This window comes from Canis lupus, chromosome 16, assembly GCF_048164855.1.
Source record: "Canis lupus baileyi chromosome 16, mCanLup2.hap1, whole genome shotgun sequence".
NCBI classification, from domain to species: Eukaryota; Metazoa; Chordata; class Mammalia; order Carnivora; family Canidae; genus Canis; species Canis lupus.
In genome coordinates, this window is record NC_132853.1 from 39,186,803 (window position 1) to 39,201,875 (window position 15,073).

The following is a 15,073-nucleotide window of genomic DNA, read 5'->3' on the forward strand; positions in this document are numbered from 1 at the left end:
ATAAATGTTGGCAAATGTATAAAAATGTGTAAGTTTTAAGAATTTACATTCGGCAGTATCCCTTTAATGGGGTAGGATTTGATGATAGGTGGGAAAGGCGGTATAAATTCCTTCAGCATTTGGGTAATTACAAGATATTTTTTCTAAGTGGAATTTTCTCTATGACTATAATGTTTTATTTCACATAATCTGGTGGAGGATATTGTTAGGTGTTTTGACTATAGTGGCCTCTGGTTAAGATTCATTAGAAGAAGATAATAAAAGTAATTCAAGGATAATTCTACTGTCTTTCAAGGATCCTAGTATCTTTTCTGCTTAATTTTCAGATGAAGCCTGAGACCAAATTTTCACGGATGGATCACAATATAGAGAGTCCACCCGTAGAAGACTGAGAGTCAACAAAGTATCTAGGGGCAATATTTGATCTGAGAAAATTATGTTTTCAGTTCATCTGATTTATTTCCCTTTAGTGGAGATGAATCCATTGGTCAAGAGAGTTATAAGCATCAAGCATACTTTGTAATACAAATGAATAGAACTTGAATTCTAAACCAGAACTTTTGCTTAACCTCTTGTACTTGGAATATTGTTTAAATACATATTAAAAAAGGAAATGAGATTTGAAAATTCATCATTATAAATATCGAATATTAAAAACTGAGTAAGCATTTATTGAATGCTTGCTCCATAAGTGCATGATCCAATAATTTATTTGTTTAACCTTTACAATAACCACTTGAGATAAGTAGTATTATTATTTTACAGATGAACCTGAAATGTATACATCAAAGCTATTATGAAAGAGAAGAGGCTTGGGGATTAAGGCAGATTGGGGATTTAAGTGGAAGTATTTTATTCCTTCTGAGTTTATCTTATTTTGAATTATTGGGAAAGCCTCATGAAAATCTAGAGGGGAAGCCTGTCAACTTTTTGTAAAACATTTCATATAAATTCAAAGCTGTTAGGTGTTCATACCTCTGTACCACAGACACAAGCGTTTTAAAGACAAGGCAAACCATAGGTGGTAACTTGCTAAAGGAAGAAGGTTTATTGAATACAAAGAATTGACAACATTTTCTGTAGGGCAGTCAAGTGAGTCATCATATTTGTATGTGACATTCTTTCAGACGAATGGGGAAATACCACTATTGATTGCCCAGACGGTGCTTATATTTCAGTAACAGAAAGAAAATAAGATAGGCATTTTTCTTAGGCTTGCTCATTTTTCCAGACATAATGCTCTCTCTTCTTTGAGAGTATCTGGCAAATGCTCCCTCTTGTGTCTTAAATTAATTGTTTTGAGATTTCTCTTCCAGGGAGTGGAGCCTAGTAGTAAGTATTTTGCTTCGTTGGTCTACCTCCTCCAGAACTTTCTTAACCACTATGGCTTTGGCCAGATCTAAAAATTAAAATTTAAAAGGAGATTTTAGAGAGTTGAAAAAGGATAAATAAGATCAGGATAGCTAAAATGTGGAAGCAGCCCAAGTGTCTACCAAAGGATGAATAGATAAACAAAATATGGTATATATGCACAATGGAATATTATTCAGCCTTCAAAAGAAAAATATTCTGACACATACTATGACATGGATGAATCTTGAAGACATTATGCTAAGTGAAATAAGCACAAAAAGACAAATATTGTATGATTTCAGTTATATGAGGGACCTAGAGTAGTCAAATACTTAGAGAGAGAAAGAAGAATGGTGGTTGCCAGGGATTGGGAGGAGGAAGAAATGGGGAGCTATTGTTTACTAGTTATAGGGCAAGATGAAAAGAGTTATAGAGATGGATAGTGTTGCTGGTTGTACCACAATATAAATGTACTTAATGCCACTGAACTGTCCCCTTAAAATGGCTAAGACAGTAAAGTTTATGTTCTGTGTATTTTACCACAATGAAAAAATAGAAAAAAAAGGTTGAATAAGAAATTATATCAGTTAAAAGAATAATAGGATTTTTAATAGGATGGACTATGCAGTAAGCACAAATAGATGAACTTTTGGTGAATTTTGCTTTCTTGGTTGGTTAAAAGCATGGTGACATATTACTTTGTTTAAATTAACACATATCACTAAAGTTAGACACCCAGCACATGCTGATATATGTACTATAAACCTTTATCATATCTACTCTTACTAAGCCCTGGGAATATAAAAACAACCAAGCTGGACATTACAAATGAAACAGCACAGCATAAAAACAGAATTTCATTTTAATTACCTTTGACTTGATTTCCCACGTTTCCAGATCCATAATCTTTAGACTTGTAACCTCCAGACTTGCAAGCCCTGTGAACACACATATTGTTGGAAACTCACAAAAGAGAGTGATTTAGAGAGAACCTCTTCTTCCTTTCTTTTTTTTTTAAGATTGTCTTTATTTTAGAAAGAGTGAGTGAGTGAGGGGGTGGGGGGAGCAGAGTGAGAGGGAGGGAGAGAATCTCAAGCAGGCTCCACGCTCAGCACAAAGCCCCATGTGGGGCTTGATCCCATGGCCCTGAGATCATGACTTGAGCTGAAATCAAGGGTTGGACACCCAACAAATTGAATCATCCAGGAGCCCCTAGACAGAACCCTTTCTATTCTAACTTTGCTCTTGCATTTTCTTTAGCTGTTTGGTGAGGACAGTTGCAGTGGGTTATACAGCTGGAACTATTCTGCTTTAGTATCAAGAGGTGATATTTTTAATTGTCATACCTTTCATACAGGGCTTGTCCCATTTTGGTTTTGTAAGATGTTGATAATTTGTATCTTGGTGGTCATGTGTTAGGTTTAACATTGAGCATTCATGATTATAAATGCAGTCATGTCAGTTTATGGTCACTTTCCAGGGATCTAAGCATCAAGTGGATTCACTACAGGACATCTTCCCTGTAAATTATTTTACCTACCCATCATCTCCACCGATGAGGAGGCAGTAGGTCTCAATTTCCTTTTCCAGGTGGACCTTGATGTCGAGCAGCTGCTCATACTCCAGCTTCTGGCCCTCCGTCTCGGTTCTGACCTGGTGCAGCTGCTCCTCCAGGGCCCCGATCTGAGCCTGGATTTGGGCAAGCTGTGTGCAGTAGTTGCCTTCGGTCTCAGTCAGGGAGCACTCCAGGGAGTGTTTCTGTCAGGAAACAAGAAAAAAACCTGAGATGCATACCCCCTGAGATGCATACCCCCTGAGATGGGTATGCAGAAATTTGCTCTGATAGATGACTTTCTTCTCTTGTTAATTTTGTCTACAATTGTGTTTGATTTTACATAGTTAATAAGACTCTGACATTCTCGAAAAGGAGCACATCTCTCTTTTTGGTAGAATGAGCTAGAGATGTTAGTGTTGCTGTTTTAGCTGTTCTATGTAAAATCCTATTCTTGTGTTCTAGGTTAATTACATAAACAGACATGGAGATATATAGATATATATATTTTTTACCATGGTTAAGGGCTTTAAAACCAAATGGCACATATTTAAAATGATACCCCAGGAGATGGTGAGAATTTGTCCTTTTCATACCGTGGCTAAGAGAGATTGAAGTTCAATTTCCAGTGTTTGGAGGTTGCGCTTCATTTCCGTCAATTCATTCCTAGCTGAGGTCGTGGCCCCGACGTCCTCAGAGATCTGCTGTTGCAGCGAAGCGCTCTGAAACAGTAGAAGGGAGGGAACAAATCTTAGTTTTGTGACCCTCACAAATCCAAAGGGATCTTTTTTGGGGCAAGACTCACCTTCTCGTTGAACCAGGCCTCGGCGTCCCTGCGGTTCTGCTCAGCCAGGGCTTCGTACTCGGCCCGCATGTTGTTCAGCAGGACGGTGAGGTCCACCCCGGGCGCCGCGTTCATCTCCACGTTCACGTTCCCTCCCGCCGCGCACTGCAGAACCTGCATTTCCTAGAGGCAGAAAACTGTGCAGCTCAGAAATGCGGGGAATATTGTAGAAAGCCTAGAGGGTTAGCTTTGAAAGGGTTTTTGTAGTTCATCTGGCTTCACCTCCTGGGCTGGGCAGTGACCCTCCTCTACTTTTTATGTTTCCCATCTCACGAAGGAGCCTGCTTCATAAGGAGAGAGTTTTTAAATTGCTCCGGAGCTCTTCCAAATGGTGAACCAAAGTCTTGCTTTTTATTTTATTTTTAAGATTTCATTTATTTATTCATAAGAGACACACAGAGAGAGGCGGAGACATAGGCAGAGGGAGAAGCAGGCTCCTTGTAGGGAGCCTGATGTGGGACTCGATCCCAGGACCTGGGGATCACAACCTGAGCCAAAGGCAGATGCTCAACCACTGAGCCACCCTCGTGCCCCAAGTCCTGCTTTTTATAACTCCAATTCGTGGGTTTTAGTTCTGTTGCACAGAAAGTCTTAATTCCTTTTTCAAATGAAAATTCTTAAGATATTTAAAATTAGAGGGCTGCCTAGGTGGCTCAGGTGGTTGAAGTCTGCCTTTGGCTCAGGATCTCCAGGTCCTGGCATCAAGCCCCACATCTGGCTAACAATTGAGCAGGGAGTCTGTTTTTCCCTCTCCTTTTGCTTTTCCCCATGCTTGTGCTGTCTCTCTCTCAAATGAATAAATAAAAAGTCTTTAAAAAGGTATTTAAAATGAATTAGCCATCATCTCTTGCTCTACTCATTTACAGGTGAAACGTCTCCACCTTGGTGGACTGATCTTCATTCCACTTAGTGAGCAGCTTTGATGTGTTCTTGACTCAGCAAGATGTTGAACACAGCATGGACAGGGTGGAGGGGCTGAGTCTGAGTAATTCTGAACAATTGGAATAATTATAAATATTTATGTTTATTTATTTGTTTAGACTTATAAATATATTCATTTATAATTAATAAAGGAAGCACACATCCTCCTCTAAAGAATCCTAACTGCTTAAGAACTTATTAAGCTTACACAGGGATATTACAGTGTTATAATGGTTCTACCTTGAAGTGGCTGGGTGAACTTGAGAAAGTTGCTTAACATCTTTAAATCTCATATTCTTATCTGAAAGTAGAGGATAAAAATCCTTGTCTAGTTGTTGAAAAGTGTGAAAGAACGATTAGTAAAATGACCAACAGTATACCTGGTGTATACATGCTAAATAAATGTTAATTATTATGATCATTGTCATCATAGTAGGAGTTGGAATATCAGTTTTGCAGTCAAAGTCCACCTGTTATTACATCTGCAGTGTGTGCTCTTGGGAGGTACAAGGTTGAGGTTGGCAGACATCGCCACTAAGACTGAGTATACTGAAATCATTTGGTTCAACTTATGTCTCTACTGCAGAAATTCTCCTCCCCACCCATGTCCTGGATTTGGATTGGTCCTTATGATGATTAATAATGAGATTTCCTTTCCCTCTTGCCCCAAGTCCCTTAGGTGATTCTAGCATTCTTTCCTCCCTGGTGGTCCCAAATCTTCTCTAGTACCAGATGTGGTTTTTACTTCCAAGGATTTAGTGAACATTCCCCTAGTTCAAGCAGAAAAAGACAAAAGAGAAGCATTTGGGTTTGTCTGTAACTGAGGCATTAAAAAAAATCGATGGCATTCAATTTGTCAAAAATTTGTTGAGTGACAACAATGGGCTATACCCATGCTTGAACCCATATATTGTTCTTAACTCAGTTATTTTTACAAGACAGGCTCATGGCTAATCAAGTAGCATTTTTAGCCTAACCTCCTGCTCTAAGTATTTGGCTTGATTATAGAAGCCTTTTGGCTGTTTAAAAATAGTAAATTATTTTCAAAGAATAGAGATCCCCACCCCCCTGGAAGACAGTGGTTCTAAAAGCGATCCCAAAGAAGTGGCTATATGATTTTTTATCTAGTTTCCAACAGTGACTGCTTTGAAGTATACTCTTTATTTGGAAGAAAGGACTTTGATACAATTTATTTTCAGTCTCACTATTTTTATAGACACACTTATTAAGAATATACCTTAATATTAAATGTATATATTTAATGTGTATACAAAGTAAATGTTTAAGTGTTTAAAGTCTGCCACTAATATATAGAAGTTTAGATCTAGTTTTCTTAGGATATCCTTTCAGTATATTTATTTTATGTAATTAGATGTAATCTCTTACCTGTCCAATTTTAATTTAGCTATGATTACCTAGCCAAACACTACTCTTGTAATGCTGATTAATCTGGAAAACAGGATTCTTTTTTTTTTCTTTTCCCATGGGAAACTTGGTGAGAGAACTAGGGTGAATCTGTACAAACACTGCCATTTTTCAAGACAACTCATGCCTCATGCCTCTCTGACAATGGTTTGATCACTACCCATTTCTTATTTAAAAGTCAAGCGCATTATCTTCTCCCAGATGGATGGTGTCTGCAGAGGGATAGCAAAATGCACATAGGCAGTTCTTACCTCCTTATGGTTCTTTTTCAGGTAAGTCATCTCCTCACTGAGGGTTTCATACTGAATCTCCAGGTCTGTTCTGCACAAGGTGATTTCATCCAGAACTCTGCGTAGCCCATTGACATCACTCTCCACACTCTGGTGAAGAGCCAGCTCATTTTCATACCTTAAGGAATATTAATGATTTTCTAGCATGTCATATAGTGGGAGAAATAGTCACCAATTGATGATCAAGTGCTAGAATCCTGGAGTTTTGAAGTGGCAGATTTGGCCACAAGAGACATTTTCAAAGTATATTGCATAATAATGGTTATTTTCTTTAATTTGAGGGATTTCTTTGGTAGAAAATGAACTAGAGGATTGGACATTGCTTTTATAGCAGTTCATAATTTATATTTCATAGCCAAAATATAAAAAAGTAGTAATATTCAGTTTATTTTATTTCACATTCTGCTTGTTTTAAATCCAAGTGTTTTACCAGTGTTGAAATAAAAGTTGGTAATATTTAATGGAAGTCTCAAAAAATTAATTAAATTTAATGCTTTGTGTTAATTCCCAGGTATCTTTTTCACTCTTTGAGCCTACTTACTTGAGTCTGAAATCATCCGCTGTCAGCCTGGCGTTATCAATCTGCAGAACAGCATTAGCATTGCTGGTGGTGGAAGCAATGATCTGGAAATGGGGAATTTGACTTTTAAAGGGCAATTTATCACAACCATAAAACAAAAGTTCTTTTTAAGATTAGGGAATGGGAATAATAAAAAATAATATAGTTACTAAGATAGTGACATTTTTATCATGAGGTTCACCAGCTGAATCTACTGAATGCTTATTTCCAATGCTAAATTGAAATTCCCTTTAAGAAATTACACAAGGTAGGAGTGCCTGGATGGTTCAGTTGGTTAAATATCTGCCTTCTCCTCAGGTCGAGATCCCTGGGACCTGGAATCAAGCCCCGGGTCAGACTCCCTGCTCAGCAGAGTCTGCTTTTCCTTCTCCCTCTTCCCCTCACTCTGCTCAAGCTCTATCACTCACTCTCTCAAATAAATAAAAATCTTTTAAAAAAAGATATCACATATAATGATGAGAAATGTTTTTAGTATTCAGTGAAGAAAGGAAAAGAATGTTTAGAAATAAAAGTATGTAAAAATAATCATGAGGTGTAATTTCTTACCTGATTTTTAAGATCATCAATTATCGGGAAATATCTACTATAGTCGTGGTCAAGACCACGGCAAGAACCAGGCCCAAATTTCTCATACCAGCCCTTGATCTTCTGCTCCAGGTCAGCATTGGCCTCCTCCAGAGCACGCACATTCTCCAGGTAGGAGGCCAGCCGGTCATTGAGGTTCTGCATGGTCACCTTCTCGTTGCCCGAAAGGAGACCCCCCTCATTCAGTGTAAAGCCAGCACAGAGATTGCTTCCCCCTACATTTCCTCCTGATGAGCTGCCCCCGAAGGTACAAGAGAAACTACTTCCAATTCCCGGCATGCTGCAAGTATTGCCAGCTCCAAAGCCGGCTGTCCCGCCAGAAAGCCTGAGGGATCCTGCAGTAGGACGGGGGCAGGACCTCCTGGATCCACCGGAAAGTCGAAGAGACATGGTATCAGGGCAAACGCGTTGCACAGCTGTCTTGGAGAGAGCCAGAATGGAGTGCCTCCTCGTCTCCACTGCTTTGTTTGCCTTTTTATAGATAATTCTCAAGTGTGTTCTAGATGAAATTCTGCCTACATAAAGTAAAACATGGCTTGCCAGCCTCAGCAAGTCAGTGTAATTGGATGATTTTTCCTAATTAGTAACTAACTTAGCTGGGCTCCTTTCTGTAGGAGGGCAGTTGCCCTCAGGTTGGTGGTTATCTGAGAAATGGGTCTGGGTGGAGCAATGTGTTTCCTTGATACATTTTTAAATTGCGAGTGAGTCATTTTTCACTTATGTCCTTAGAAGATAAGACTCATCAGTCCAGCACACAGTAAAAATCTGGCTTCATGGTTTGGGGCTATTATGCTAATAGATATTGACGTTTCTGAGACTTTTTCTACTTTTTTTTTTTCCACAGTTCTTTCCACATAAGTAGAGAACAGACTTGTAACTGTTATTCCCCTAAATGGTCCTTCCAATCACTGGTTTCCCCCTCCTTCTTGGCACTGTTTCTAATGGGAAGTTAACTTCCATTTTGGCTGACATGCATCATCTTCTGTTGACACTTACTTAGGTTTGGGGATAGTTGTCTTCTCTTATCCATTTTGCAATTAGGAACACACCCCTAATTGCTGTTATGTGTTGTGGGACTTCGGAAGGACATTAACATATTTCCTGACCCTGCAAAACCTGAGGCAAACCTGGCAGGAAATATTTCCTCTTTTTATTTTATTGTGGTTTAGTTTAGGTCAAAGTTATCAGTAGACTATTTACTGGGTGTGGATTCCCATATATTTATTGAAAACCCTGAATATTTTGGAAATTTTTGAGACATCTGGAATTTGACTTGTGGACAGAATTTCTCTGAATGCTTATTATGGGTGTGAGGCTGTTACAGAGTCATTCGTTCCTTCATTTAACAAATACTTATTTAAAACCTGTTATGCGCCAGTCACTGTTCTGGGCACTTGGGATAAGTGGAATCATACATTATTTATCTTTTGATGACTGGCTTATTTCCTTTTTTTTTTTTTAAGATTTTATTTATTTATTCAGAGACACAGAGAGAAAGAGAGGCAGAGACACAGGCAGAGGGAGAAGCACGCTCCTCGCAGGGAGCCCGATGTGGGACTCGATCCCAGGTCTCCAGGGTTGTGCCCTGGTTTAGCAGTGCTAAACCACTAAGCCACTGGGCTGCCCATGGCTTATTTCCTTTAGCAAAATGTCTTCAAGTTTCAACCATATTGTAGCATGTGTCGGAATTTCTTTTCTTTATCAGACTAAATAATTTTCCATTACCTGTATATACCATATTTGGTTTATCCACTCATTAGTTGATAGACATTAGGGTTGAGTTCACCTATTGGGTGTTGTGAATAATGCTACTACAAACATGGATGTACAAATATCTGTCTTCAAACTGTGGAAGGAGCCTCGGTGTCCATTGAAAGGTGAATGGATAAAGAAGATGCGGTTTATGTATACAATGGAATATTACTCAGCCATTAGAAATGACAAATACCCACCATTTGCTTCAACGTGGATGGACCTGGAGGGTATTCTGCTGAGTGAAATAAGTCAATCGGAGAAGGACAAACATTATATGGTCTCATTCATTTGGGGAATATAAAAAATAGTGAAAGGGAATAGAAGGGAAGGGAGAAGAAATGGGTAGGAAATATCAGAAAGGGAGACAGAACATAAAAACTCCTAACTCTGGGAAACGAACTAGGGGTGGTGGAAGGGGAGGAGGGTGGGGGGTGGGGGTGAATGGGTGACGGGCACTGAGGGGGGCACTTGACGGGATGAGCACTGGGTGTTATTCTGTATGTTGGCAAATTGAACACCAATAGAAAATAAATTTATTTTTTAAAAAAACAAATATCTGTCTGAATCCCTGCTTTCATTTCTCATGGGAATATACCCCATGGTGGAATTACTAGATCATATGGTGATTCTATTTTTAATTTTTTGAGGAATTGCCATACTGCTTTCCATATTAACTCACTATTTTACATTGCTATCACTAGTACACAAGGGTTCCAATTTCTCCACATCATCACCAACCTTTGTTCTTTTCTCTTTATTTCTTTTCTTGATAGTGGCCATCCTAATGTATATCAGGTGGTATCTAATGATAGTTTCGATTTGCATTTCCTTAATGATTCATGACGTTGAGCATCTTTTCATGTACTTGTTGGCCACTGGAGTATCTTACCTAGGGAAATGTCCATTCAGATCCTATGCCCATTTTTAAATTCATGTTGTTTGTTTTTTGTTGTTGTTGAGTTGTAGGAGTTTGTTATATATTCTGGATATTAACCCGTTATAATTTCATTGTTAAATAGGTTGAATTTATCACTCTTTTTTATTTTTGGATTGTGATTCTTTTTTTTGGGGGGGGGGTCTGAAATAATTCTATTTTAGCACATTTTATTTTATTTTTTACATTTTTAAAAATTTAAGTTAAATTCATGATTCTTTTATCTAAGAAATGACTAATTCTCCAAGGTCATACAAATATTTTCCTATATTGTTTTCTAAACATTTACTCATTTTGCATTTCCCATGTAAGGCTTTGGTAGTTTGGAATCGTTTTTAAGTATTCTTGTTTTTATTCTTTTTTTTCTTGTTTTTATTGTTTGATATAGAATCAAGTTTCTTTTTTTAAAAAAATATGGATAATGATTACTTCAGCATATTTACCAAATGGTACCATCCTTTCCCTGCAATGCCATGTTGTCATAAAGAAAGTGTCCAATGCCTCCTCAATAAAATCTTCATATAGGTGAGGGTTCAGTTGGTACTATTTTTCTATTTGTGTCAGAACCATGACATTTTAGTCACAATTGCTCCAAAATATAACATGATATTTGGTAAGGCAAGAACACCAACTCCACACCATCAAGTCAATGTTAAGTCAAATATTCTTTCTCCATTCCTCTTTTATATAAATTTTAAAATCAGCTTTTTTTTTTTTTGAGGGCATTGTTTTTTTAAAAATTTAATTCAGTTAATTAACATACAGTGTGTTATTAGTTTCAGAGGTAGAGTTTCAGGATTCATCAGCCTTATATAACACCCAGTACTCATTACATCAGGTGCCCTCCCTAATGCCCATCACTCAGTTATCCCATTCCCCAACCCCCCCTCCCCACCAGGAACCCTCAGTTTGTTTCCTATGATTAAGAGTCTCTTATGGTTTGTCTTCCTCTCTGATTTTGTCTTGTTTTACTTTTTCCTGGGTTTGTTTCTTTTAGTAACCAGAATCACACTGTATGTTTTGTTCTTTGATGTGCTTGTTGGAGATGTTCTCAGCCTAGCACACTCCTTTTATCCATTATATATTCCACAGAATTGTGTCACTATTTGGGTTGCTTCATTCTGCTATTATAATTATGCCCACTTTTGTGCACAAACTTGAGCACAGGGGCTGGGATTTGAGGGGAAGAGTGTCAGTTTGAATCCTTGTTGATCTGAGGTGAAGATGTGTTGACTTGGCAGTGAGTAGGTGTCTGGCAGTGCATGATAATTCTGGCAAAAGAGGGCTGAACTGTGGATTTGGGACCAACAGGCCAATGACATTGTGTGTGATGGGGATTTGGCTGATTTTGCTCCTCGTCATGAATTCCTTTAACTTTTGTTTTTCTAGGAAACTCAATCTCTCCTTCTACTCTGAATGAAAATCTTGCTGGATAGAGTATTCTTAGCTGCAGATTTTTTCCTTTTAGCACTTTGAATATATCATGCCACTCTTTTCTGGCCTGCAAAGTTTCTGCTGAAAAATCCACTGATAGCCTTATGGGGTTTCTTTTGTATGGAATGCTTTCCTTTCTCTTGCCGATTTTAAAATTCTCTCTTTATCATTGCTTTGGCTATCTTATTTACTTTGTGTCTTGGTGCAGACCTTTTTGGATTGGTTTTCTTGGGGGTTTTCTGTATTTCCTGGATCTGGATTTCTCTTTCAGAAAGATTCAGGAAGTTTTCAACTATTATTGCTTCAAATAAATCTTCTGCCCCCTTTTCTCTCTCTTCTCAACAAATGTCATGGAGAAAAATAAAATCAGCTTTTTATATACAATAAGATCCTAAGATTTGCCTTAAATCTAGAAAGATATTTGAGGAAAATTGACATCCCTATGATGTTGCGTATGTCTAGCCAAAAGATTGAGTATTATTTCCATTTATTGAGATCTTCCTTAATGTTCTTCAGTAGAAAGTTATGTTTCCATATGTGCTTTCATATCATTTTCTAGCATAATTTCCAGTTATTTATCTGATATTGTTGTTAAAGATATCTTTTAGAAATCACATTTTCTAGATAAACTTTACTACATAAGAAATACAATTGATATTTGCATAGTGATTCTGGTCACTTTTGCTACATTTTATTCTTTTCACCCCAGTTTTTGTTTTTTTCCAGATTTATTGAAGCATACTGAACAAAGAAAATTGTAATGTATTTAAACTGTACAATGTGATGATTTGATATGTGTATACACTGTAAAATGATTCTCATAATCAAGTTATTATCACATTCACCACTTCACACAGCTACCTTTGTGTGTGTGAGAGAGAGAGAGAAAGAGAGAGAGAGAGAGAGAACTGGTAAGATCTACTCTCAGCAAATTTCAAGAATGCAATACAGTATAATTAACTTTAGTCACCACGCTACATGTTAGATCCTCAGAACTTATTCATCTTATAACTAAAAGTTTGTACCCTCTTGCCATCCTATCCCATATTCCTACCTTCCAGTCCCTGGTAACCACAATTCTGTTCTGCATGAAAACATACATCTAAGAGTATAAAGTAAAACATTAAAGTCCTTCCTCACTTTTGTCCTCCCTCCTCTTCCAGGTGACTACTTGACTCTTCCAGATGTTTTCACCCTTCCAAATGGTTTTCTATGCATTTGCACACATATATAGCAGGTAAATACACAAATGCCATACGTGAATCATCTGTGTTATATGCACTGTTCTGTAACTTTGTTTACCTTACATAATACGCCACAGAGCACAAATAGGTGCCTAATGTTGCAGAAGCTGTTGGTTGACCCCCAGTTTTTAACTGGGCAATGGCTGCCCACAATAAAGACTACTTTCTCCAGCATTCTTTGCAGCTAGCTGTGGCTATGTCCTTAAGCTAACCAATGTGATGGAAGTGGGAGAATATGTGGCATGTTCTAGAGACTTTAAGAAGTTGACACAAGTCTTTGTCCCATCTTCTCACCTTCCTTTATCCTGCCAGCATGGGTGTGATGGCTGAATTGGATGGTTGAAGCTTCATCTTGGACCATGCACCAGGGCCACATCCTGGCTCTGGTAGAGTGGGAAACTGCAAACATCTTGGGTTTCTGATGATGTTCTGGTGCAAAGATGTCATCCTAGCCCTGAATGCTCTATCTCTGGAGTTTTATGTGTGAAAGAAATAAACTTCTAACAGTGTAAAGTCCTGTTATTCTGTTACTATTACTCAGAGCAAAATCTAATATTAAGTAATTTGTTTAACCACTAGCTTATTAAAGGACCTTCAGATTGTTTTCAGCTTATTGCTATTATTGATAAGGCTGAACTTACATTTTTCTTTAGGATAGATTCCTTAAAATGTTTTTGCCAGTTCTTTTTGGTCAAATTTATTAATTCATCCTTTTTAGCATACAGTTCTATAAGTTTTGACAAATGCATGGTCATGTAGCCACTACCACAGTCAAGATATAGAACAGTTCCCTTACCCCCTCCCTAAATTCTTCTGTATCCCTTTGTAGTCAACCTCTGCCCATAGCCCCAGCTCTAGGCAACATTGATTGCTTTTCTTGCCCATTTATCCTTTGTGTCTGACTTCTTTACTTAGCACTAATACAGTTGAATGCATTCATGCTGCTGAGTGTATTAAAAGTTTGTTAATTTTTATTGGACAGTTTTCCCTTTTTATTTTTGATATACCACAGTTTGCTTATCCATTTACTAGGTGAAGGACATGAGTTGTTTCCAGTTTATGATGAATATGAATAAAGCCGCTATAAATATTCACATAGAGGCTTTTTAAAATGTGAATGTAAGTTTGATTTTATTTAATATGAGGGAGTGGGATTGCTGGGTCATATATACAGATGTATGTTTAATATTTATTTATTTATTTATTTATTTATTTATTTATTTATTTATTTATTTTTTCATGAGAGACACACAGAGAGAGAAAGAGAGAGGCAGAGACACAGGCAGAGGGAGAAGCAGGCTCCATGCAGGGAGCCCCATGTGGGACTCGATCCCATCTCCAGGATCACACCCTGGGCCAAAGGCAGATGCTCAACCACTGAGCCACCCAGGGATCCCTGGGTATGTTTAATATTATAGGAAACTGGGGCAAAATGTTTTCCAAAGTGGTTGTACCATTTTGTATTTTCATCAACAATGAATGAGAGTCCTAGCTGCTCCTTATCCTTACCAGCACTTAGTATTGCCAGCTTTAAAAATATATTTTTTTTGTGTATTCTAATAGATGCGTGGTGGTATCTTGCTGTGGTTTAAATTTTCATTTCCTTAATAACTCATAATGGTGAACATCTTTTCATATGCTTATTTGCCATTCATATCTCTCCCTTGGTGAGACAGCTGTTCAGTTCTTTTGCCTGTTTATGTATCAGATTTGTTTTCTTACTATTTTTAAAGATTATATTTATTTATTCATGTGAGAGACACAGAAGGAGAGATGCAGAGACCTAGGCAGAGGGAGAAGCAGGCTCTATGCAGGGAGCCCGATGTAGGACTCAATCCGGGACCCCGGGATCACACCCTGAGCTGAAGACAGTTGCTCAACTGCTGAGCCACCAGGCATCCCTGCTTTCTTACTATTGAGTTGTGAATATTCTTTATATATTCTAGTTGCAGTACTTTATCAAATAGATAACTTTCAGGCATTTTCTCTAATCCATGTCTTGTCTTTTCATTTTCTTAAATAATGTCTCTCAAAGAGCACACCTTTTTAATTTTGATGGTGTCCAAATGAATATTTTTCTTTGAAATCATGCTTTGGATGTCATGTCTAATGAATTTATGCCTAAACCAGAGTTATAAAGATTTTTCTTCTATAAT

The 15,073-nt window shown here is 37.8% G+C and overlaps 1 protein-coding gene across 1 annotated transcript; it reads right to left on the bottom strand.

Moving 5' to 3' along the window:
- Positions 1-1,025: 1,025 nt before the first annotated feature.
- Positions 1,026-8,193, bottom strand: KRT25 (keratin 25). Its single transcript, XM_072782203.1, has 8 exons — positions 7,512-8,193; positions 6,927-7,009; positions 6,347-6,503; positions 3,711-3,872; positions 3,502-3,627; positions 2,894-3,111; positions 2,224-2,291; positions 1,026-1,399 (listed from the first exon to the last, which is right to left on the bottom strand). The coding sequence occupies exons 1-8, from the start codon at positions 7,938-7,940 to the stop codon at positions 1,290-1,292; spliced, it is 1,353 nt and encodes a 450-aa protein (XP_072638304.1). The 5' UTR covers positions 7,941-8,193; the 3' UTR covers positions 1,026-1,289.
- Positions 8,194-15,073: the final 6,880 nt, after the last annotated feature.